Source organism: Macaca mulatta, chromosome 11, assembly GCF_049350105.2.
Source record: "Macaca mulatta isolate MMU2019108-1 chromosome 11, T2T-MMU8v2.0, whole genome shotgun sequence".
Lineage (NCBI taxonomy): Eukaryota > Metazoa > Chordata > Mammalia > Primates > Cercopithecidae > Macaca > Macaca mulatta.
Window position 1 is genome coordinate 7,813,165 of NC_133416.1, and position 23,178 is coordinate 7,836,342.

The window sequence follows — 23,178 nt, forward strand, 5'->3', positions numbered from 1 at the left end:
GGAAACAAGATAGGAGGCAGGTGGCAAGAAATGCAAGAGTGACAGGACAGAGGGGTTAGGGAGAGGGATTAGGAAGAGATTAAAGACGTGGAATCAGCTGGAACAGTGGCTCATGCCTGTAATCCTAGAGCCTTGGAAGGCTGGCAGGAGGATCTCCTGAGGCCTGGAATTTGAGACCAGCCTGAGCACCATAGTGTGACCCTGTATCTACAAAAAAAATTAAAAATTACCTGGGCAGGCTGGGCATGGTGGCTCATGCCTGTCATCCCAGCACTTCACGAGGCTGAGGCAGGCAGATCACTTGAGCCTAGGAGCTTGAAACTAGCCTGGGCAATATGGCAAGACCTCATCTGTATAAAAAAAATACAAAAATTAGCCAGGCCTGGTGGCTCATGCCTGTAAGCCCAGCTACTCGAGAGACTGAGACAGGAGGATCACTTGAGCTCAGGAGGTTGAGGCTGCAGTGAGCTGTGATTGTGCCACTGCACTCCAGCCTGGGTGACAGAGCAAGACCCTGCCTCTAAGAAAACAAGCAAACAAACAAAATGTGGAATCACCAGGATTTAGTGACCAAATGCTAGGATAGAGGATATTGGGAGGGAAGGATTTGAGATAATGGCCAAGGTTTGAGTTTGGTGGCTGGGTAGATAATGCTGTCATTCACAAGGATAGGGAAGAGGGCATGAGGAATAGCTTTTGGGGGAAGATCATGAATTCAGTTTTAGACAAACTGACTTCGAAGTATTTATAGGGCAGCTGGATAAAGGTCAGGGTTAGAGAGAGAGACCTGGAAGTTACCAGAATATAGGGAAGTGATAGCTAAAGCCCTAGAAGTAAACACCTAGGGAGAGCAGGAGGAAAGGGCCAAGGACAGAGCCATGGGGACACCATGGTTTAAGGGAGATGTGCAAAGGAAGCTCAGAGCATCGGTGGGCTCAGGCCAGGGAACACAAGGTCTCTAGGCTGCCATTCTACACACAGAAAACTCGGTGCAAGGTTTACATATACCTTTTTAAAGTAACATTTAAAATCACTTCCTTTAATATAAAAGAAACACACAAGACACAAAGAAAGCCCAATAAAGCTCTGAGTCCTCTGAGGAGGAGTCTAAGAAAACAAGCCTTTCCTCAGTATCCCTGGGAAAGAAGGGGTGAGAGGACACAGACACCACCAGGCCCTGGGTGATTGCATTGCTGGGGCCATGCAAGGCCTAGCTCTCCACCAAGGGAAAGTGCTGATTTTCCTTGTCATGGTCCTGGCATTGTTCCCATGTTCGTCCTCCAGTTTTCAGAGGTCGTCCAGTTCCAAGAATGGCTCCTTCCTTTAGTTCACTAACATTTTCACTTAGGGGTGAAGGCCGCTTACCCTGAAAACGGCAGTATATGAGTTGGGGGGTTGCTGTTCAGGAGAGGGAAGATCTGGGTAAAAGGGTCTCCCACCCTCTACGCTGGATATCCTAATAACAGCTGTCACCTTCTCTTCCTTTACCTGTCGGAGTGTCAGGGTGGCAGGGGAGTTGTCATCCTGCAGGATGGTGAGGGGGGATCTCCCTAGTACCTTGCTGCTGTTTGGTTTCCATCTATTGCGCATAGAACCTGGGATGGGTAAGGAGTTAACGCAAGGACCTAAAACTAGGACTCACAGTTTATTCCTCCCACACTCACCCATGGACCTTATCCCAAAACATTATCCTAGCTTATCTTCCCTACATCTTGCCTTTAGATTCTGTACCTGAAGATCTGGGAGTCTCAGGGTCCCTTGAGGGCTTGTCAGAGCTCTGGCTGGCCACAGGGGTTTCTGTGGGCTGTCTTGCTTCCTCCTTGGAAAACACCTGTTTGGAGGGGAACTCAGTCTGGTTCCAAGGTGGCATCTGTTCCTCAGCAGATAACTGGGTACCCAGAGGCAAGTCCAATTCAGAAGATAAAGGTGCCTCCGGGGGCAGAACAGGCTCTGGGGGAAGATTTGATTTAGAGTCTTCAGTTTCAAATACTTCACTCAGCTGTTTCACCAGTGGGCTTGGGGGGTCTACAGGAAGAAAGTGAAGTGAACAGTGACCTTCTGATACGCAACATTCAGCAAGGAGCAAAAGATACAGGAACCTTAGGACTCATGCCCAGGTGAGTGAGCAAGTGGGAAGAGAGAAATCAAGGAAATCAAGGTGAAAGGGAGCAATTTTTCTTTTCTTTTTTTTTGAGATGGGGCTTGCTCTGTCCCCCAGGCTGGAGTGCAGTGGCATGATCACAGTTCACTGCAGCCTTGACCTCATGGGCTCAAGAAATCCTCCCACCTCAGCCTCCTGAGTAGGTGGGATCACAGGCCCATGCCACCGTGCTTTTGTGTGTGTGTGTGTGTGTGTGTGCATTTTTTGTAGAGATGGGGTTTTGCCATGTTGCCTAGGCTGGTCTTGAACTCCTGGGCTCAAGCGATCTGACCACCCTGGCCTTCCAAAGTGCTGGGATTACAGGCATAAGCCACCGTACCCAGGCTGGGAACAAAACATTGAGATAAGAGTGAGATGGGTCTGAAGCAGGAGGATGGAGGACCCTTTAAAGATCCCTGAGAGAATGGCTTCATGGACCCTACCCAAGAATAATAGATGACAGTTTCATCAGCATTCCCTGGGCCCAACACTTACCTCCACTGCTGGTCTTCATAGGGGTCCGAGCAATACCAAGAGTCGGAGAGCGAGGATCTGAGTCCTGGGCATGTTTAAGACCCTCCAGTTGCTCCCCTGCTGGTAGGCCTGGCTGTGGAGAGCTCTCCACCTGTCAAGACCATAGGCTAGAACAAGTCTGGGCCCTGACTCTTCTCTCTTCTCCTCCCCATATTTCAGGAAGGAATTGCCAAGGCCCTCAGATATCCAGTCTACCCCACACAGATTGAGAATGCAGAAAATAAGGCCAGGATAAGGGTGGGGACATGAGGGCTCTCTCAAAATCAGGTTAGGAAGAGGCCCAAGATTTCAGACATTCTCTGCCTTTCCCACTCTGGCCCAGAGTACCTGGATGGGAGTGCGCAGGATGCCAGCACTAGGTGAACGGGGGTCCGCCACTCGAGCCAGATGCTTGTTGTGCGGCGGAGGCCGCGCTGGTGTGACTGGGACGCTCTTGGCTGAGCCCATCTCAACCAGGAGTTGCAGGGTAGGGGCAAGGGCCAGCCCGGGAAGAGGAAGGAATGCCTGTGAGAAGTGACTGAGGTCTCAGCCCTTATCCCTTCCACGTCGGACCCTCAACCCTAAACCACCCTATCTTCCCAGTTTCCAGCGAAGAAACTTCCTGGCGGGGGACGAGAGGCCTCTGCGGAGTTAATGACCGCTGCAGCTGACAAAATGGCTCATTCTGGGCCTGCCGAGCCCGCTAACTTGTTTATTAAATTATTCAAATCACTTACCGGGCTCCAATTCCACCTCTGGGTGCACAACAGCTCGTGGCGCAACTCCCGAAGTTACCAGTTTCAAACTTCCCGCCACGCCCCCTGCCCTGACCCTATTGGCTGAGCCGACGTAGATCCATAGGCCCTCCACGTAAGACCCGCCTCGAGCCAAAGGAAGCTGTTGGTCTGGGAGAACGTCTATCATGGTGACTGTCGGGGGTCAATGGACTGATGCTAGGCTTGCCCAGAGGTGACGCCTCCTTGATAAGGGTACTTCTGTTCAGTATCGGGCTGCGAGCAGTCCGTGGTAGACTGAGGAGTGCCAGTCTTCGCTTTCGAGACGTCTAGTCTCAAGAACGAATTATTTTATTAAACAAAATAGAATTATGAGTGATTACACTATTATGCGCACATCCAGCTGGAGTCGTGGTTTTCCTGAGGCGAGCGATAATAGCCTTATTGGTTGACAGCTTTATCAATCACTCGACACCACCCCCTCAAGCTCCGCCTCACTGGATACCCCCTTTTCAAATACCAAGACAACTGCCCCTCGACTTTCCGACGGGACAGGTCCCCAGGAAACTTTCTGGAAGTGAGAGACTTAAAACAACCGTCAGTTCCTGCTCTTCAATAGAAGGCACGCGAAGCGACCCTAAAGGTCCCGGAGCCGGAGGAGCTGCAACTTCGGAGCCCACCCAGCTGCTCTACGTGCGCTCCCGCCCTGGAGGAGTGGGATTGGTTCTTTCAACCATCAATTGCCTTAGGAGCGCTTCTCATTGGCGTCGGTCAAGCGCGGGGCAGGGGCGGAGCACCGGCAGGCAGGCTGTGTCCAACTGCCATTCTCGCGCGTCGTCCCCGCGGCGCATGCCCCTAACGAGTGGCGCTCATTGGACGGCAGGGACAGGGGCGGAGACTAGGAACGGTGGGAGCGGCGGTGTGTGGAGAAGCCGCTGCCGGTGTCATGGCGGAGCTGAGTGAGGAGGCGCTGCTGTCAGTATTACCGACGATCCGGGTCCCTAAGGCTGGAGACCGGGTCCACAAAGACGAGTGCGCCTTCTCCTTCGACACGCCGGTAAGCCCATTCCCCACGCCCGCAACGAGCACGACTGCCTTCCATCGCCCTGGTCATTCCGCCGGGGCCTGCAAGGCTTGGGCTACCGCCTCCCTGCGATGCACCATGGGACTTGTAGTCTCCCACGCTCCACTCTGCCGTTGCCTTTCAGTAACTGCGGCTGTCTTGTGACTACTGCCCCCGGAAGCCGCCGCGCTCACCTCGTCAGCTCCCCGCCTCGTGGAGCACTGTGGGCATTGTAGTTGCTCACTGCCCTCGTTGTCGTTCTAAGCTAGGGGTGCAGCCAGACCGTCGGACTACATCCCCCAAGTGGACCCTTGAGAAAACCTGGCAGTCGGCCTTGTCTGCCGCGCACGGCTCTCCGGGTTTTGTAGTCTTGTGTGGGAGTGATGGGGGCGACTCCACACTGTTCTCGGCCGGGGTTGGAGTTGTGGGGTGGGGTCCGCAGTTCCTAGGCGGTTAATAGTCGGGGAATGGGCTCTCAAGAAGTCCGGTTCTGAGAAAGGAAGAGCTAGAGAGCCTTCACCCTGTGGTTAAAACGGACAGGGGGCGGGGAGGGGAGGAAAGAGGAGAGGAAAGCTCTAGTCGTTTCTCCTTTGAAGTGAGCAATGGCCGCAACCCCCACCCTTCCTCCGCCCCCCAGCCTATCACAGACAGCTGAGATAACCCCTTTTAAAGTATTCCTAGAGTGGTGGTTTCTTTCTTGGAGGATGCTAAGGCCTCTTTCCCATCCCGCTCCCACTCTTGGCTAGTTACACAAAGCCACCTCCCACACCATGCTTCACGTTTTGCAGGCTCCACCTGGTACCTCCCTTCCTGCAGTTCTGCCTTCCTGTGTCACCCTCAAGCGGAGGCCCTTTGGGGCCTGAACTGAGAAGGCAGCAGCTTGGTTGGGATCCGCCCCCCTCACCACCCCTCCCCTCAAGCTGCTGGGCCCTGCCCAGGGTATTCTGCCAGACCAGCTCATGGCCTGAAAACTGCAAGTCAGAGTGGAAAGCCTTCATTACTGCATCACCAGTACTGAGTAGAATGGCATGATGTGAGGCCCAGTTCAGGATCATCACTGTGATTTGTGGTTTGCTTGGTTTACTAGGCTTTGATCTGGGCCTCAGACAATGTGCTGCTTCTCTGAAGTCTGGCTTTGGCAGAGGTAAAAGAAGGCTGCGCAGAGCAGAGCTCCAGGGTTCCCAATCCTTGGTGAAATCAGCATCTTTAATTTCCAACAGAGGAGTTTAATCACTTCAGAGCTCCCACATTCTTCCCAGGAGGAAATGTTTTTTTAAATTACCAGCAGATGGTAGAAGTCAGTGGGCCCCTCTTTACACTGACATTCACTCCTGTCTCTCTCCTTAGTAACGGCTTTGAATAATCCAAAAAGGGTTTTTGTAATCTTCTGACACTTTGCCTCTTTCACCCCAAGTCAAGAGATTTTCAATGTGCCCTAGTTCTTTGCTAACCAACTTCCAGCATATTTGGTTACCTTCAGATTGGGTTCATGGTAGAAAGAGCTTAGTTGACCTCCCTGGTGAGAAATGCTCTATTTGTTCATGAACTTGCAGTACACACTGTTCTAGGAGGTGGTACAGAGCAATCTATGGGCCCGAGGACTACCTTAGTGCACTATTTTTCATATCACAGCAGAGAAATGTTCAAGGCCACTGAGACTTTTATTCCTGGAAGAGGATGCCTGTTGTTGCTCAAAGCCTTGGATCTGAGGGAAGACCCTTACTTTCTCCAATTTCCTCCTCCACCTTCTCCATCACTCTTTACAAAGGCACTGGAGAACTTGGTCAGCTTTGGGGGAAGCCCATCCCCTTCTCAGCTGTGTTTCTGGGTGGACACCCATTTGTCCCTGTTTTCATGGTTATGTGCGTTCTAGCTACCTCAGCAAGTGTTGCGAGATTGTTGTCAGAAGGGGATGGCTTTGAGATTGGTGATTGTTGGGACTTCAGCAGGGATCTTAGTGGTCAGAGGGGAGGCAGAGGAGAGAGGGTGGTGGCTATAGAATGCTGGACTTGATGACCCTGCCAGACGGGGTGCAGGTTTAGCTGTGAGTCCCTAACAAGTCATTGTTTCCCTGGAGCCACACTTCAGCAGGAGAGGAGGGAGAAGACTCACAGTGTGGACCAGGGTTTGACTACCTGGTAGAGTGTGGTAAAGGAAAGGTGTTTTTGGCTGGATGTTTAGTCTTGCCTTTGTAATCCCAGCACTCTGGGAAGCCAAGGTGGAAGGATTGTTCAAGGCCACAAGTTAAAGACCAGCCTAAGCAACATAGTGAGACTCCATCTCTAAAAAAAGAAAAAAATCTAGGCATGGTGATGTGTGCCTGTAGTCACAGCTCCTTTGGAGACTGAAGCAGAAGGATCACTTGAGCCTGGGAGGTTGAGGCTGCAATGACCTATGATCGTGCCACTGTACTCCAGCCTGGGTGACAGAGTAAGACCCCGTCTCTAAAATAAATGTTTTTGTTTTTTTAAAGGAAAGGTAGTTTTGCTTGCTGGCACACTCGGATCAGATATACTGTGCAGGTGCTGGAATCTCGGCTCCTCCGGTCTGGAAGGTTTTCTGAATCATGGAGATCAGATAGGGTTTGTCTTAGGTGTCCCTGGTTTGGGTTCAGTGTCTGACATGAAAGTCCTTCCTCTCCCACGGAGGGACCCTTTTCCCCTTGAATGTCATCTCCAGCACCGGAAGGCCACAATATTTGATCGCCATTGACTTTCTGGATCTGTTAGCCCCAGGAAGGAAGTGAAGGAAGTCCTCTGTGATTGATTGAAGAGCTCCAAAGCCCAAGAAGGAGCAGGTGGAAAGATAAATGGAGGCTGGGGTTGAATGGCGAAGATGAGCTGGTGTTCCTCAGCCCCCTGATGCCCTTGTTGGTTGTTATCAAAGTCATGGGAGGAAATGGGGAGAATCTTAGCTATGTCCCAGGTCCTAAAAGGCTAAGTAGCTTGCAGGGGCCCCACAGTGTTAGCGGACAGAGCATCTCTCTGGAACCAGCGGTTCTGACTCCGGGTTTTGGTCTCCTCTCCTGACCAGGCTCATAACCTCCTCGTGTTTTCACCCTTACCTCTTGTCCTGCAGGAGTCTGAGGGGGGCCTCTACATCTGTATGAACACGTTTCTGGGCTTCGGGAAACAGTATGTGGAGAGACATTTCAATAAGACTGGCCAGCGAGTCTACCTGCACCTCCGGCGGACCCGGCGTCTGGTAGGGACAGGGCTGGGGCAAGGCCTGGGTACATTCTGTTCCATTCTGTCTGTATTCTGACCTACTATTGGACTCAGTTTCTTTTTTTCACCTACTTTTGTGTCATTAAAGCTTGGCACAGATGTTTTTTAGCTTTATTCTGAGATGAACCACTACCTCCTCCCGTCTCTCCTCCCCACTTGTTCCTTCGCTCATGCTCATTGCTGATCCAGCCCTTCCTGCTTCTTTGCAGAAAGAGGAGGACCCTGCTACAGGCACTGGAGACCCACCCCGGAAGAAGCCCACGCGGCTGGCTATTGGTGAGCACCACTGCACTTCTATTCTTCTGCCTGAGCTGGTCTTTCTGGCTCTCAGCAGCACCAGGAAAGCCCCAAAGAGTGGGCCTGATTGATGGCCCTAGAACTCTGGGTGGGGCAAGTGAGCTGCTGGATCGGAGGAGGGACACTGACCTGTTGTCATTGCTCTACTCTCCCTCTTTTTCCCTGTCCTTCCAGGTGTTGAAGGCGGGTTTGACCTTAGCGAGGAGAAGTTTGAATTAGACGAGGATGTGAAGATTGTCATTTTGCCAGATTACCTGGAGATTGCCCGGGATGGACTGGGGGGACTGCCTGACATTGTCAGAGATCGGGTATGACTCCCTCCCACGCTCCCCAAGATTCTAGAGCAAGATGGGCCAGGGTAGTGATGTCTGAGGCAAGCACTGACAAAGCTGAAGGCCAAGGGGAAGAGGGGCATGTGGGGCAGGGGGTTGGGTACTGCCTCTGACCCTCTGCTTCCCCCAGGTGACCAGTGCAGTGGAGGCCCTACTGTCAGCTGACTCAGCCTCCCGCAAGCAGGAGGTGCAGGCATGGGATGGGGAAGTACGGCAGGTGTCTAAGCATGCCTTCAGCCTCAAGCAGTTGGACAACCCTGCTCGAATCCCTCCCTGGTGAGGCCTGGCCCCTCTGCCTCGGGCATCACCCCCAGAGCAAGGACATGGAGACCACTTTTCTGGGGGATCTGGTGGGAGAGAGGGTAGGAAGCAGGACAGGAAGGGAAACTTGGAAATGAACAAGACATGGGGATGGCCAGAGGAGAGGAGAGAGAGACCTTGGATTGGCAGGGGGCCTGCAGAGCCCCCTCTCTCTGCCACTCCCACAAATCCCCGACCCACATTTCCGCTGATTCTCTTCTCCCTGGGTTAGTGGCTGGAAGTGCTCTAAGTGTGACATGAGAGAGAACCTGTGGCTCAACCTGACGGATGGCTCCATCCTCTGTGGGCGACGCTACTTCGACGGCAGTGGGGGCAACAACCACGCTGTGGAGCACTACCGGGAGACGGGCTACCCATTAGCTGTCAAGCTGGGCACCATCACCCCTGATGGAGCTGGTACAGCCTCCCCTCCTCCAGCCACTCTCATGCTTAAATGTATTTCATTTGTTAGTAATTTCGTGTGACATGTATAATACATGAATGCATTATCTTGATAAGAAAGGAAAATAGGTGCAGTGGCTCACGTTTGCAATCCCAACACTTTGGGAGGCCAAGGCAGGAGGATCACTTGAACACAGGAGTTCGAGACCAGCCTGGGCAACATAGTGAGACCTCATCTCTACACACATAAAAAAAGAAAAATTGACTGGGTGTGGTAGCTCCTGCCTGTACTCTCAGCTACCCAGGAGGCTGAGGCAGGAGGATTGCTTGAGCACCCAGGAGGTTGAGGCTGCAGTGAGCTATGATTGCACCACTGGACTCCAGCCTGGGCTACAGAGACCCTGTCTCAAAAAAGGAAAATACTGCAGATGATACTAAATTTTTGATTACTCCCCACTCAAATCCTCATCCCTTTCCTATCAAGCCTGTCTTACCTCATGGGTAGAATCAGAATCACAGTTAATTCCAACCCTCACCCTGTTTCATCTGTCTTCCCTGACAGTCCCAGAAGGGCCATGACCTCACTCACATTCAAGGGAACCAAGAGGGTGGACCTTACTGGCTGTCCTTTTGTCCCCTCAAGTCCCTTCTGGGCAAGGGATGGGATGGTGGCCAGGCTAGTCCTGAGCCACTTCCCATGATTCTCTTCCTGCCTCCTGCTCTAGACGTGTACTCATATGATGAGGATGACATGGTCCTGGACCCCAGCCTGGCTGAGCACCTGTCCCACTTCGGCATCGACATGCTGAAGATGCAGAAGGTGAGACCCCTCCAGCTTCAGATTCTACTTCCTGCCCCTGTGAGGGCCCTTCCTCTTCGCCCAAGGCTGAAGTAGGGTTTCGGAGAAATCTTCTAGTTAACCCCATCACCAAGATACACGGGCTGCTTTTAAATATCTCAAATCATGTATGCAGTGAATAGTACTGAGTACCTACTATGTGTTAGATGCTGTGTGAATAAGACGTATGTGGTTTTTGCTTACAAGAATTCTACTCTAGAAGGAAAGGCAGACATTAGTCACATTCCCAGATAAATAAGCCAACAGTTGCAAACTGTGGTGGGTACTATGAAAGAGAGATGGAGGGTACTACAGTAATTAACAGCAGGGTGACCTGGCCTAGTTTAGGGATCAGGGACATTTCCCTGAGGAAATGATGCTTAAGTGACAATGTGAAGGACGTTAGGGGTAACTTAAGGATGGGAAAAACATTTCAGGTAAAAGGAATTTTTATTCCTCATTCAAGCAGAGGCCCTGAAGAGTAAAGGGCCTCTGGGACAATTATGTATGACCTTCCAGAACTTGAACCGGATGATATTCAACATGCCTCCCATGTTTGAGCCTGTAATTCCACAAATTCTAGGCCACAGTCGGGTGTCATCCTAGATTCAGTGAGAGATCAAGGTAAAAACTACAGGGTTGAGTTTCTCACTCAGTCTGAAGTGCCCCTTCTCACACAGACAGACAAGACGATGACTGAGTTGGAGATAGACATGAACCAGCGGATTGGTGAATGGGAGCTGATCCAGGAGTCGGGTGTGCCACTCAAGCCCCTGTTTGGGCCTGGCTACACAGGCATCCAGAACCTGGGTAACAGCTGCTACCTCAACTCCGTGGTCCAGGTGCTCTTCAGCATCCCTGACTTCCAGAGGAAGTGAGTAGTGCTCTCCTTCCCCAGGCCCCCTCCTGGTCAGCACCCTCTGGGCATACTCCCTTCAGCTGCCCTTGGCACCTCTTTGTTTGATTCTAATCTTAGAGTAGTTCCTATCAGCTAGGTGTGTTGGCCCATACCTGTAATCCCAGTACTTTGGGAGGCCAAGATGGGAGAATCGCTTGAACCCAGGAGGTTGAGACCAGCCTGGGCAACATAGCGAGACCCTGTCTTCTCTTTAAAAAAAAAAAACAGAATAATTCCTGTCACACTCTGGCTGACATGCTGTAAGGGGAGCAAGTTAGGGAGCTGCACCACCAGCACCCCAACACACAAACCCCGCTGATAGTGCAGAGTGCCAGGTCCCCGGGCTCTGTGGCCTTCTGACAGACTCAAGGGTTAGCAGATGGTCTTTATTTTAGGCCAGTGACCTCAGATGAGCACCTAACATGGACATGTAGCACTTGGGGAGGAAGGGGGCTTGGTACACTAAGAAGAAAGGCAGGTTCTTAGCGGAAATGAGTTTACTTTTGAATTTGGGGAACAATTAGAATGTGAATGCTCAGAATATGTCAACAGGTTCTGTCTAATGGAACATGAACTGCCCTTGTCCTCATCCCAGGCTGCCTCCCCTCCCTGGCTCCTGTGCCGCCCAGCGTGCTTACACACTGGACATAGTTGAGAAGGGGAGAACAGGCAGGTTGCTGGAGAGAAGCGACTCCCCACTCTTGACGGGAGCCCATTCACAGAATTAGTAAATGTTTGCTCCCTTCCCTTTTCCTCAGAGCTCAGGCCAAAGCCCCTCCAACCGTCCTTTCCTTGACTTTTAGGTATGTGGATAAGCTGGAGAAGATCTTCCAGAATGCCCCGACAGACCCTACCCAGGACTTCAGCACCCAGGTGTATGTAACCAGGTCCTATGTAGGAAGGCTGTTGAGAGTCATGGCCGTATACCTTCCTCCTCCATGACCGCCTGGGGGGCACAGCACTTTAACCCCTGGCCTTTGTTTTTGTTTTTTTTTTTTGAGACGGAGTCTTGCTTTGTTGCCAGTCTGGAGTGCAGTGGTGCGATCTCGGCTCTCTACAACCTCTGCCTCCTGGGTTCAAGTGATTCTCCTGCCTCAGCCTCCCAAGTAGCTGGGACTACAGGCGCCCGCCACCACGCCCAGCTAATTTTTTAAATATTTTTAATAGAGACGGGGTTTCATCATGTTGGCCAGGATGGTCTCGATCTCCTGACCTCGTGGTCTGCCCACCTCAGCCTCCCAAATTGCTGGGATTACAGGCGTGAGCCATCATGCATGGCCACCTCTGGCCTATTAGGAGTATTCGGGTGACTGTCCTCTGGGCGTGTTGTCTGTCTTGAGCTGGGTTCCTGTGGAATCTAAGGTTTTTCACATTGTCAAGAGTTAGCTAGGGAGAGCCACGAGCAGGGGGTTGAGCTGGGGACATACAGGGTCGTTAGTTGACTGAAGTGAAATGTTTTCTTGGATATTAACGCAGGGCCAAGCTGGGCCATGGCCTTCTCTCCGGGGAGTATTCCAAGCCAGTACCAGAGTCGGGCGATGGGGAGCGGGTGCCAGAACAGAAGGTGCGTCTAGGACTCTGTCCCTTTCAGGCCCTGGGATTGTGGGGAAGCTGAGGTCTGGGAGATGTCTAAAGAAGGCCCCGGGATGACCACTGAGCCCCAGCTGAGTCCCTGCCCTGACTCTTCCCAGGAAGTTCAAGATGGCATTGCCCCTCGGATGTTCAAGGCCCTCATCGGCAAGGGCCACCCTGAATTCTCCACCAACCGGCAGCAGGATGCCCAGGAGTTCTTCCTTCACCTTATCAACATGGTGGAGGTAAGGGCTGGGAAGATGGCACACCCTCATTTTCCTGCAGTTTACTCGCTCTCCTTCCTGCCCATTTCTCCCTCTGTCAGCCCCAACCCAGTCCCATCCCTGAATCCCTACGGTCTATGTCCCTGTGAGCAGTATTTGCACCTAAGGAGGATAGTGAAGGTGATGATCCTTACCCTTGCTGGGCTCGAAGCTCAATTCAGATTGCGCCCAAAGACAATGACATGAGAATACTTACTGCTCATAAAGAAAAATACAGGCGTGTTCCAGCACAGTCCCTCAGTGCCGGGATGGGGCCAGAAATGGGAGGGGTTGGTGAATTAGGGAAGGTTTCTGCTCTGCTCTTATGTCCCTGAGTTCTGAGTGGTAGTCTGCCTTCTCTCCCTGACTCTCCCATGAACCTTTCAGGCCCCATTCTGTTCCCTGGCTGCCCAGACCTCCCTACCCTGCCTCTTTCCCATAGAGGAATTGCCGGAGCTCTGAAAATCCGAATGAAGTGTTCCGCTTCTTGGTGGAGGAGAAGATTAAGTGCCTGGCCACAGAGAAGGTGAAGTACACCCAGCGAGTTGACTACATCATGCAGCTGCCTGTGCCCATGGATGCAGCCCTTAACAAAGGTAGGTTGCTCCATCAGCAAGGCCTTGGCACGGGGGGGAGGCTAAGGTCTAGGAGGAATGCTTGGGCACCTGATGGGAGCAGAGTCCATGGAATGCCTTGCTCCACCACCAAGGTTCCAGTCTCGGCCACCAGGAGTAGGTAGGGTTAACCTCGCCCAGTGGACTCTCAGCTTGTTAGCAGAGCTGCGTGGAAACAGAGGCGAGACATACTGGACGTGTGTCGGGGTGCCTTGGAAGGGTAGAGGAGCTGAAATAGGGACACAGAGCCACTAGGGAGAGGCTAAGAAGGGAAAGAAGCAGCACACTCTGAAGGATCCACCAACCCATTCTGTCACCAGAGGAGCTTCTGGAGTACGAGGAGAAGAAGCGGCAAGCCGAAGAGGAGAAGATGCCACTGCCAGAACTGGTTCGGGCCCAGGTGCCCTTCAGCTCTTGCCTGGAGGCCTACGGGGCCCCTGAGCAGGTGGATGACTTCTGGAGCACGGCCCTGCAGGCCAAGTCAGTAGCTGTCAAGTAAGTCCTCTGGTTGGGGCCTGAGGCTGTGGGTCTATGGCACAGCCATCCCAGAGGATATTTCTGCCTCTTCCCTGTTCTTTCATCCCTTTGTGGTTGGAATCCCAGGGTTGAATCAGTTGGGCTGGTAATCTGGCCCTGATGGAACCAAGGGGCCCTGGTAGGGGGAGACACAGGTGCTGACTGCATCTGTCACCTTGTCCTGCCCCAACCACTCCCTCTTCTCCTGCGGCACAGGGTCTCTTTGTAGCGTAGCCTCTCTTCACTCCCCCTCAGTCATGGCGGAGCACAGGCACTTAGGGTCATCTGTGGGCAGAATTTGGATTGCCAGCAAATAGCCCCACTTTGTGCCTACCCATTGGCACCTGGTACGGGCGTGAGACCTGAGAAAGGGCTTTGGTCTTGGGGAGTCAGCTACCCAACCTTTTGCTGCTCCTGCCAGTGAAACAGCTCTTCCTCTGTGTGTGGCTTTTTTTTTTTCTTTAAATAGAGATGGGGTCTCACTATGTTGCCCAGGTTGGTCTCTAACTCCTGGGCTCAAGCAGTCATCCTGCCTTGGCCTCCCAAAGTGCTGGAATTGCAGGTATGAGCCACCACACCTAGGCCTTTTTTTTTTTTTTTTTTTTTTTTTTTGCTCACAGCCTTCCTTCTGGCTTCTACTGCTGCTTGTTGGCTGAGGACAGGCATTAGACACCTGCCCAGGGAAAGAGAAGAATATGGAGGATCTTCTGGGTTATTGGGACTTCTATCCATGAGGGGCTGAACCCCAGGTGGGAGTTTCAGGAGAGGAAAACCCAGGGCATTCTCTGGGTACCAGCACATTCTCTCTTTTCTAGGACCACACGATTTGCCTCATTCCCTGACTACCTGGTCATCCAGATCAAGAAGTTCACCTTCGGCTTAGACTGGGTGCCCAAGAAACTGGGTATGGCTGCTGGAATGAGGGAGGTTATGCAGAAAATGCTAGAAAAAGAAGGGGCTTTAACACATACAAACTAGTGTTTCTGTTTCCTCTGAAAGGGGAAAAAAAAATCACCCCCAATGTTTCAAAATGTATCTAGTTTGAAAGCACTAACTAAAAATATTAAAAGACTTCTTTGATTGTTATAGGTATGATTTACAACCAAAAGTGATTTTTGTAGTTTTTTTTTAATAATTGGTAAGATGTTTTCATTTTGCTAATCTTGAAACAATTAATTCTCGTGAGTCTTACAGGTCCCTGACTGTCATTTGAGAACTCGTGATGTACCTTCATTTTCTAGATAAGGAAGTTGAGACTCACAGGAGTATAAAATCATTCTGTCTCACAAGTTCTAGGCCCCCTGCCCTGTTCATAGCTTATGTGTGGCAGATCTGGGAGCAGCATCCTGGCCTCCTGACTCCCAGGCTTAGTATTATTTGTCTTATACTGGGACCCCTAAGATGGGTGCCGTGCTTTTAGCAGCTCCTCTTGACAGAGCAGTTCTGACATAGGGGGGCAGGGGATTGAGGTTCCCGAATCACTTTCCAGGTAGGCCTCCGGGAGCTGCTGAGGTGACCCTTTTCCCACAGATGTGTCCATCGAGATGCCAGAGGAGCTTGACATCTCCCAGTTGAGGGGCACAGGGCTGCAGCCTGGAGAGGAGGAGCTGCCAGACATTGCCCCACCCCTGGTCACTCCGGATGAGCCCAAAGGTAGCCTTGGTTTCTATGGCAACGAAGACGAAGACTCCTTCTGCTCCCCTCACTTCTCCTCTCCGACATGTTAGTGACTCTTCTTCCTGCCTGTCTGTCTCCCGTGCTGATGGGGGCCTCTCTGCCTTGCATCCCCTGCCCCTGTCCTTTGTGTTTCTCCTGTCCTCCCTTTCAAATTTCCTCTGCCCTCTTTGATTGACATGGGGCCTCACCAGAGCACTCCCAGCCACCTTCTGGGTGTGGATGGCAACAGTACCAGCTAATGACCTCTCTGCCCTTGCTACCTCCCTGGTTTGGGTAGGGTGGGGGTATCATGCTCCAGAAACACAGCCCATTCTGTGAGAATGGGCAGGGACCCACATTACAGTTGTGTGGTCATTTTAGTTTTGGGATAAAGGTGCCAATCCATGGGAGAAAAATGCATGGAATGGGTGATTGGAAGAGGGCTGGGTCCTGGCCTGTGGGAGGGAGGAGGAGCAAACAGTGGCCCCGTCAGTCGGTCCCTGCACCCACAATTCCCATTGCAGCACCCATGCTGGATGAATCCGTCATCATCCAGTTGGTGGAGATGGGCTTCCCTATGGACGCCTGCCGCAAAGCTGTCTACTACACGGGCAACAGCGGGGCCGAGGCCGCCATGAACTGGGTCATGTCACACATGGATGATCCAGGTAGCCTGGGGTGGGGAGCAGGGTGGGGCAGGGCCTCCATCCTCCCCCAAACAAATCAACCCCTTCACATCCACAGATTTTGCGAACCCCCTCATCCTGCCTGGGTCTAGCGGGCCAGGCTCCACAAGTGCAGCAGCCGACCCCCCTCCCGAGGACTGTGTGACCACCATTGTCTCCATGGGCTTCTCCCGGGACCAGGCCCTGAAAGCGCTGCGGGCCACGGTATGGGCTGCCCCAGCTAAGGACATGGGGCCAGTGGGGAAGAAGTGGGGGGCAGTGAGGGGCCATCCTTCTTGAGCAAGACCAAAGACAACAGGTGTGGTCTGGCCAAGGCTGGGCACCACTCTTTTGTGACTTCGATGAAGGAGCTGAGGCCTGCATTTACTGCTGGCTTTTTTGCCCCAGAACTTGTTAGAAAAAGTAATGCTTCTCTCTGGCCGGGCGCGGTGGCTCACGCCTGTAATCCCAGCACTTTGGGAGGCCGAGGCGGGCGGATCACGAGGTCAGGAGATCAAGACCATCCTGGCTAACACGGTGAAACCCCATCTCTACTAAAAAATACAGAAAATTGGCCGGACACGATGGCTCACGCCTGTAATCCCAGCACTTTGGGAGGCCGAGGCGGGTGGATCACCTGAGGTTGGGAGTTCGGGACCAGCCTGACCAACATGGAGAAACTCCATCTCTACTAAAAACACAAAATTAGCTGGGCATGGTGGCGCATGCCTGTAATCCCAGCTACTTGGGAATGCTGAGGCAGGCGAATCACTTGAACCTGGGAAGTGTAGGTTGTGGTGAGCCAAGATCGCGCCATTGTACTCCAGCCTGGGCAACGAGCGAAACTCCATCTTAAAAATAAAACAAAAAATTAGCCGGGCGTAGTGGCGGGCACCTGTAGTCCAGCTAATTGGGAGGCTGAGGCAGGAGAATGGCGTGAACCTGGGAGGCAGAGCTTGCAGTGAGCCGAGCCGAGATTGCCCCACTGCACTCCAGTCTGGGCGACAGAGCGAGACTGTCTCAAAAAAAAAAAAAAAGTAATGCTTCCTTCCTCTCCAAGAACAATAGTTTAGAACGGGCTGTGGACTGGATCTTCAGTCACATTGATGACCTGGATGCTGAAGCTGCCATGGACATCTCAGAGGGCCGCTCAGCTGCCGACTCCATCTCTGAGTCTGTGCCAGTGGGACCTAAAGTCCGGGATGGTCCTGGAAGTGAGTGTCCCCGGGAAGCAGGACAGGCCTGGTGGAATCTGGTCAGTCTGCTACACCAGATCCCTCATTCAGGCAGCTCTGCCCTCCTCAGGGGTCAGGGGCTTCTCTCCACCTCAACGTGGCATCTGAGGGTGGGGTTCTCTGACATGGAGACAGGCTCTGGCCCAGTACATGCCTCACATTCCCTGAAACTTCTGTCCTGAGTCTGAGCTGTTGTCTGTATCTTTGGACTGTCACTCAAGCATTCCTCTTCTGTTTCCTTCTCTGACCCCCTCTCTCCTTCTCTAGAGTATCAGCTCTTTGCCTTCATTAGTCACATGGGCACCTCGACCATGTGTGGTCACTACGTCTGCCACATCAAGAAGGAAGGCAGGTGAGTGCTGGCCATGTGCTTTTTGAAAGGAGAATGGTGGTGGGAATGAGGAGGGCCATCTGGAAGTCCTTGGGATAGCTATGGGAGAAGGTGAAGGGACTGCCTGGTGGGGACATAAAGTGCCAGAGAGTGACAGAAGGTCTTGCAGCACTGATTGGCCCAAGGGCTGGATCTGGCCACCAGCTTTTTTTAAAAATAGAGATGGGATCTCACTATGTTGCCCAGGCTAGTCTTGAACTCCTGAGCTCAAGTGATTCTTCTGCCTCGGCCTCCCAAAGTGCTAGGATTACAGGCATGAGCCACCACGCCTGGCCAGGCGCCCTGCCTTTGTAAAGTTTCACTGGAACCGGAACACACTTGTTTATGTGTTGTTTGTGCCTGTTTTCACGCTGCGGCAGGAAGGTTGAGTCGTGTCAGAGACCAGAGAGAGGGCCTGCAGAACCTCAAATACTATCTGGCCCTTTTCAGAAAAAGTTTACCAACCCCCGCCTCCCTGGAATGGGTTGGGGGTGGTTGCAGAGGTACTGGAGGATCTGAAGACATAATAGGGGCCGCGACCCTTTAGGTTGTGAAGCTCCCTTACGGCAGGTGGTGGCTGGGCTGTGGATTTGGGGTACGGGCAGAGAATGTGGAGAGCACTTCCAGGGGCCATGGCTGAGAGACTACATGATGACACTTGGAATGCCCACTTTGTTCATCGTTTTCTGTTTTCCCCACTTCCCCAGATGGGTGATCTACAATGACCAGAAAGTGTGTGCCTCTGAGAAGCCGCCCAAGGACCTGGGCTACATCTACTTCTACCAGAGAGTGGCCAGCTAAGAGCCTGCCTCACCCCTTACCAATGGGGGCAGGGGAAGACCACCTGGCATGAGGGAGAGGGGCTGAGGGATGGACTTTAGCCCCTCTGCTCTGTACCCTTTTTCCTTTTGTCCCCGGCAGCAGGGAAGAAGCTGGAGGCTGTGGGAGAATGGCCGGGCAGAGCAGAGGGGCAGCGATAGACTCTGGGGATGGAGCAGGATGGGGACGGGAGGGGCCGGCCACCTGTCTGTAAGGAGACTTTGTTGCTTCCCCTGCCCCGGAATCCACAGTGCTCTGCTTCTCTGTTGCCCTGCCCAGCCCCCTGGTGTGGAGGGAGGGGTCTGGTTTGTGCGCGCGTGGGTGTAGCTTTGTGTGTCCTCTCCCCAGGCGAGTGAGCACCTGTGCCTCCCCTCCCCCTTTGTTTGCCCCTGTGTGGTTGGTCAAGGAGGGATGTGAGGGAAATAGGGACCCCCCCCCCTTGCCCTCCTGCCTCAGTCTTTCCCCCACCCTGTCTCTTCCTTGTCCTTCTCTGGAAAATGCCAAAACACGATGTGAATAAAAGTACAACTGCTAAATTGTGTCCTGTTTGATACCTTGGGAGAGGCTTACCTTCCCGGGGTTAGCAGGAGGACGTTTCAGAAAACTCCTAACTCTGGCCCCCTCTCCCCCAAAGGCAAGTCTCCACTTTTCACTCGTTCTAGAGCTCTAGGAAAATTGGGGTTGGGTGGGGAGGTGTAGAGTGACAAAGTGCCGACACAAAGCCAAGGAAAGACGGAGTGAAGAGCCCTTCTCTAGTCACACAGGAGTCCGAGTATTTCCCAGATATCCCTAGTGGCTAGCTGGCTTCAGTCTGGGACTCAGTCCCTACAGTTCCTGCCAGGCCTTGCCAGCCGGGGCGAGGTTGGGACACTCCTGGTGGCCTACGCTTCTCTGGGCTGCCCCTCCCGCTGTGAACCCTGTATTTGTCCCGCAAGTTTTGACTCAGGTAGACTCCCTGGGTACAAGGTTGCCTGCTCAGTAGTCGGGCACGAGCTGCTCCGATGGGGGAAGGAGGTTGTCTATCCCATAGTTGGAGAGGGGCCCTCTCTGCCACAGTAGGCGATTTGGGCTACGGCCAAGTTGCCAACAGCTAGCTCCGCTGAACCACTTCTGGCCCCGTGGGGTCAGCGGGGGTTCCCCTGAGCGCCGGAGCTCACAGGTCTCGCCTTGTCCCGAAAGCCCCGCAATCGAGGCGGAGGCGACCGAGCCCCCGACGCGCCTAGAACGTTGCCACAAGAAGGGGGAACGTCGGAACAGTGCAACACGGGGCGGCGGCCGAGGCGGCTGCAGGAGGGCGGGCGGGGGGCAGGGCTCCGGGGGACCGGGCGGGCCATGGCGGAGGACGGCGAGGAGGCGGAGTTCCACTTCGCGGCGCTCTATATAAGCGGGCAGTGGCCGCGGCTGCGCGCAGACACTGACCTTCAGCGTCTCGGCTCCATCGCCATGGCGCCTTCCAGGAAGTTCTTCGTTGGGGGGAACTGGAAGATGAACGGGCGGAAGCAGAATCTGGGGGAGCTCATCGGCACTCTGAACGCGGCCAAGGTGCCCGCAGACACCGGTAAGCCCTCGCCGAGGAGGGGCCGGGCCGGGGCGGGAGTGGCAGCGTCCTCTCCCGAGGCCTCGAGGCCGGTGTGCGCACGGACCTGATGATGCAGGGCTGTGGGACGAGGGCCGCTGGGGTCCGGGCAGGGGCCTCGCAGCTGCAGCCCCGTCGGTGCGTCGAGGGGGCAGGGCGGAGCACATGATGCCCCTTCGACCGTGGGGCAGGTAAGGACGTTTTGGGTCTTCTGGAGGAAGGTGGCCCCGGGGCGCGCACTGGGGCTGTGTCCGCCAGGCGACAGGTTAGGAGCGGAACCCGAGGCTCTGCAGGAGACCAGGGGAGGCTGACCGCAGACCCCGGGGTGGGGGAGGAGGCTGGGCCGCGTGGGCTTCCCGCTACCTGCCCCTTGGCCTCCCGCGCCGTGCGCCGCAGCACGTAGCCCCAGACTCCTCCCCTTCCTTGCTAGCGGCCGGGTCCCCGCGCCAAGCTGCTCGGGGTCCCTGAGCCTCCAGATCTGACCCCTTCCCTTGGGCAACCTGTGCGACTCCCGCCTTCCACTGAAGGGACCGAGCCGGTGCCAAATAGCCTGAACGATTTGGGAGTGAGGAGCCATCCTACCGCCTTCCCCAACCTGGAAACGGCAAAGCGCAAGGCCTCTGAGTCAGTTAGCTCTACCACCCACGGGCAAAGGATGCTCTCCTCCATCCTCCTTCCTCCCTCCACCGAAATCGGAGAGTCACGGGCCTGATCCAAAGAGGCATCCCCTTCTCGTTCATTCCCCAGAGGCCCCAATACAAACCCCAGGAGTTGGCCCCTCTCCTTTTGCTACAGATCCTTGCCTTGCAAAGGGGAGATGAGGATGGGCTATTTTAGAAAGGAAGCAGAGTTGGCCCCTACAGAATGCTGAGTCTGTGAGGTGCCTATGCCCAGAATAGCTCGAGGAAATTGGAGCCACAGCTGTTAAAAGAGCAGAGGGCAAGGCGAGGGCCGTGGCCTCTCAGGGGTATCTGGAAGGCCCTTCGAGTTGAGTGCAGACCCAGCCTCGGCTGGAAAGTGGACAGAGGTCATCTTGCTGGGGTGAAAAGGGGAGGAGAGCAGAACCAAGAAGAAGAGGGTGAGGGCTTTGGGGCTCCAGGGCTCCGGTTAGGAATTGTGGAGAATGAAGGCTTTCTTTAGTCTCATCCCCCTGTGGTACCATCTTGCCCTCAGAAGTGGTTTGTGCTCCCCCCACTGCCTATATCGACTTCGCCCGGCAGAAGCTAGATCCCAAGATTGCTGTGGCTGCACAGAACTGCTACAAAGTGACTAATGGGGCCTTTACTGGGGAGATCAGGTGAGATCGAGGTGGAGAGGGGTGTGTGGGACCCTTCCCTCACACTTCCCCTGTGGCTTTGAGGGGAAAGCCACAGGATGGGCTCCCTGCTGAACCTTGGCTTCATCTCTTCCTTTAGCCCTGGCATGATCAAAGACTGCGGAGCCACGTGGGTGGTCCTGGGGCACTCAGAGAGAAGACATGTCTTTGGGGAGTCAGATGAGGTTAGTAGCCAAGAGAGAAGATAAGGGATGTCTTTTTCCAAGAAGGATGTCTCACCAAGTCTGTTTCTCAACAGCTGATTGGGCAGAAAGTGGCCCATGCTCTGGCTGAGGGACTCGGAGTAATCGCCTGTATTGGGGAGAAGCTAGATGAAAGGGAAGCTGGCATCACTGAGAAGGTTGTTTTCGAGCAGACAAAGGTCATCGCAGGTATCTCTGGAAAAAGGGACCTTTGAGCCTATCCAGGGCCACAGAGACTCAGAGGGTAGGGTCAGGCCCTGGAGCCTGTCTCGGTCCCCATGCTGATCCAGAAAAGGAAAAGGGGGAGGGGGAGTGAGAATCCTTGCTTGGGGCCTATCACTTCTCCAGCCCCCAAGGTAGATGCCACCTGGAAATCCCCCAGTGTCCACCAGGGGGCAGTAGGCCACCGTCCTTCATACTCCTGGAGACCCTTGCTGGAGAGTTCTTTCTTGTTCACCCTTCCCTCCATCTGTGATCTGTGCCCTGCAGATAATGTGAAAGACTGGAGCAAGGTTGTCCTGGCCTATGAGCCTGTGTGGGCCATTGGTACTGGCAAGACTGCAACGCCCCAACAGGTAACCGAGCCCAGGAGCCCTGCCCTCATCCCAGCCTGCCTCAGTAGGTTTGGACAGACACAGACCATCTTGGGCAACCCCTTATTTCAAAGAGACGGAGACCTTGGGCCCAGAGACAGTGACTTGTCCAAGGGCATCCAGTCCAGGGCCTGGCATGGATCGGAGCCCTGGTACTCTGACTCAGCCAGAAACCACACTAAGTGTCCACTGGTGCCAGTGATTCTTCCTCTTAGACAGAAACGGTCTTCCTTAGTCCAGCTTCTTGTTCTAGGCCCAGGAAGTACATGAGAAGCTCCGAGGATGGCTTAAGTCCAACGTCTCTGAAGCAGTGGCTCAGAGCACCCGTATCATTTATGGAGGTGAGTGGCTTTGGTTCCCGGCTGAGTGGGAGTGGGCTGAGGACTAGACTGAGCCCTCGGACATGGAGGTGGGGATGGGGTATACTCATCTCGTTCTTGACCAAGCCCTTGTTCTGCTCCCTTCCCAGGCTCTGTGACTGGGGCAACCTGCAAGGAGCTGGCCAGCCAGCCTGACGTGGATGGCTTCCTTGTGGGTGGTGCTTCCCTCAAGCCCGAATTCGTGGACATCATCAATGCCAAACAATGAGCCCCATCCACCTTCCCTACCCTTCCTGCCAAGCCAGGGACTAAGCAGCCCAGAAGCCCAGTCACTGCCCCTCCCCCGCACATGCTTCTGATGGTGTCGCCTGCTCCTTCCTGTGGCCTCATCCAAATTGTACCTTCCTTTACTATCTTCAGCCTGTAATGGTTGGGACCAGCCCAATCCCTTCTCCACTTACTATAATGGTTGGAACTAAATGTCACCAAGGTGGCTTCTCCTCGGCTGAGAGGTGGAAGGGGTGGGATTTGCTCCTGGGTTCCCTAGGCCCTAGTGAGGGCAGGAGAGAAGCCATCCTCTCCCTTCTTACACAGTGAGGCCGAGATCCTCCCCTCCGAAGGCAGGAGTGCCGCCCTCTCCCATGGTGCCCATGCCTGTGTGCTGTGTACGTGAACCACCCACATGTGAGGGAATAAACACCTGGCACTAGGTCTTGT

At 53.9% G+C, this 23,178-nt stretch overlaps 3 protein-coding genes across 24 annotated transcripts; 2 read left to right on the plus strand and 1 right to left on the minus strand.

The window, feature by feature from the left end:
• Positions 1–985: 985 nt before the first annotated feature.
• CDCA3 (cell division cycle associated 3) lies at positions 986–4,256 on the minus strand. Of its 6 annotated transcripts, none has more exon segments than NM_001194737.2 (6): positions 986–1,366; positions 1,489–1,595; positions 1,732–2,025; positions 2,636–2,765; positions 3,002–3,178; positions 3,391–3,682. In NM_001194737.2, coding segments are annotated over 5 exon segments (807 nt in total). In that variant the 5' UTR covers positions 3,122–3,178; positions 3,391–3,682; the 3' UTR covers positions 986–1,210.
• A 32-nt stretch (positions 4,257–4,288) lies between these two features.
• Positions 4,289–18,990, plus strand: USP5 (ubiquitin specific peptidase 5). Of its 15 annotated transcripts, none has more exon segments than NM_001257842.1 (20): positions 4,289–4,444; positions 7,529–7,654; positions 7,887–7,953; positions 8,149–8,282; positions 8,437–8,582; positions 8,839–9,023; positions 9,734–9,828; positions 10,527–10,720; positions 11,548–11,619; positions 12,221–12,308; positions 12,436–12,561; positions 13,022–13,175; positions 13,514–13,688; positions 14,525–14,613; positions 15,240–15,362; positions 15,890–16,033; positions 16,110–16,255; positions 17,091–17,244; positions 17,533–17,617; positions 18,343–18,987. In NM_001257842.1, coding segments are annotated over 20 exon segments (2,508 nt in total). In that variant the 5' UTR covers positions 4,289–4,333; the 3' UTR covers positions 18,437–18,987.
• A 759-nt stretch (positions 18,991–19,749) lies between these two features.
• TPI1 (triosephosphate isomerase 1) lies at positions 19,750–23,172 on the plus strand. 3 transcript variants are annotated; one of them, XM_015150934.3, is made up of 7 exons: positions 19,750–20,012; positions 21,204–21,327; positions 21,446–21,530; positions 21,605–21,737; positions 22,038–22,123; positions 22,395–22,482; positions 22,611–23,172. In XM_015150934.3, exons 1-7 carry the CDS (start codon positions 19,787–19,789, stop codon positions 22,727–22,729), a joined length of 861 nt encoding a protein of 286 aa, XP_015006420.1. In that variant the 5' UTR covers positions 19,750–19,786; the 3' UTR covers positions 22,730–23,172. The 3 variants fall into 3 exon arrangements, with proteins under 3 accessions (XP_015006420.1, XP_028685048.1, XP_077809564.1); XM_028829215.2 differs by having other exon boundaries at positions 19,862–20,221; XM_077953438.1 differs by having other exon boundaries at positions 19,862–19,946; positions 21,246–21,327.
• The last annotated feature ends 6 nt before the right edge of the window (positions 23,173–23,178 follow it).

Excerpts from the sequence above, each read along its gene's own strand:
- CDCA3 (XM_015150831.3), bottom strand. The coding sequence starts at position 3,121 with ATGGGCTCAGCCAAGAGCGTCCCAGTCACACCAGCGCGGCCTCCGCCG. Across the intron at positions 1,596-1,731 it reads TGAGACTCCCAGATCTTCAG|GTTCTATGCGCAATAGATGG; the intron begins GTACAGAATCTA and ends TACCCATCCCAG. Across the intron at positions 1,367-1,488 it reads CCACCCTGACACTCCGACAG|GGTAAGCGGCCTTCACCCCT; the intron begins GTAAAGGAAGAG and ends TGCCGTTTTCAG.
- USP5 (XM_077952962.1), top strand. The coding sequence starts at position 4,334 with ATGGCGGAGCTGAGTGAGGAGGCGCTGCTGTCAGTATTACCGACGATC. Across the intron at positions 13,689-14,524 it reads GCCAAGTCAGTAGCTGTCAA|GACCACACGATTTGCCTCAT; the intron begins GTAAGTCCTCTG and ends TCTCTTTTCTAG. Across the intron at positions 14,614-15,239 it reads CTGGGTGCCCAAGAAACTGG|ATGTGTCCATCGAGATGCCA; the intron begins GTATGGCTGCTG and ends CTTTTCCCACAG.
- TPI1 (XM_015150934.3), top strand. The coding sequence starts at position 19,787 with ATGGCGGAGGACGGCGAGGAGGCGGAGTTCCACTTCGCGGCGCTCTAT. Across the intron at positions 21,328-21,445 it reads GCCTTTACTGGGGAGATCAG|CCCTGGCATGATCAAAGACT; the intron begins GTGAGATCGAGG and ends CTCTTCCTTTAG. Across the intron at positions 21,738-22,037 it reads GCAGACAAAGGTCATCGCAG|ATAATGTGAAAGACTGGAGC; the intron begins GTATCTCTGGAA and ends TGTGCCCTGCAG.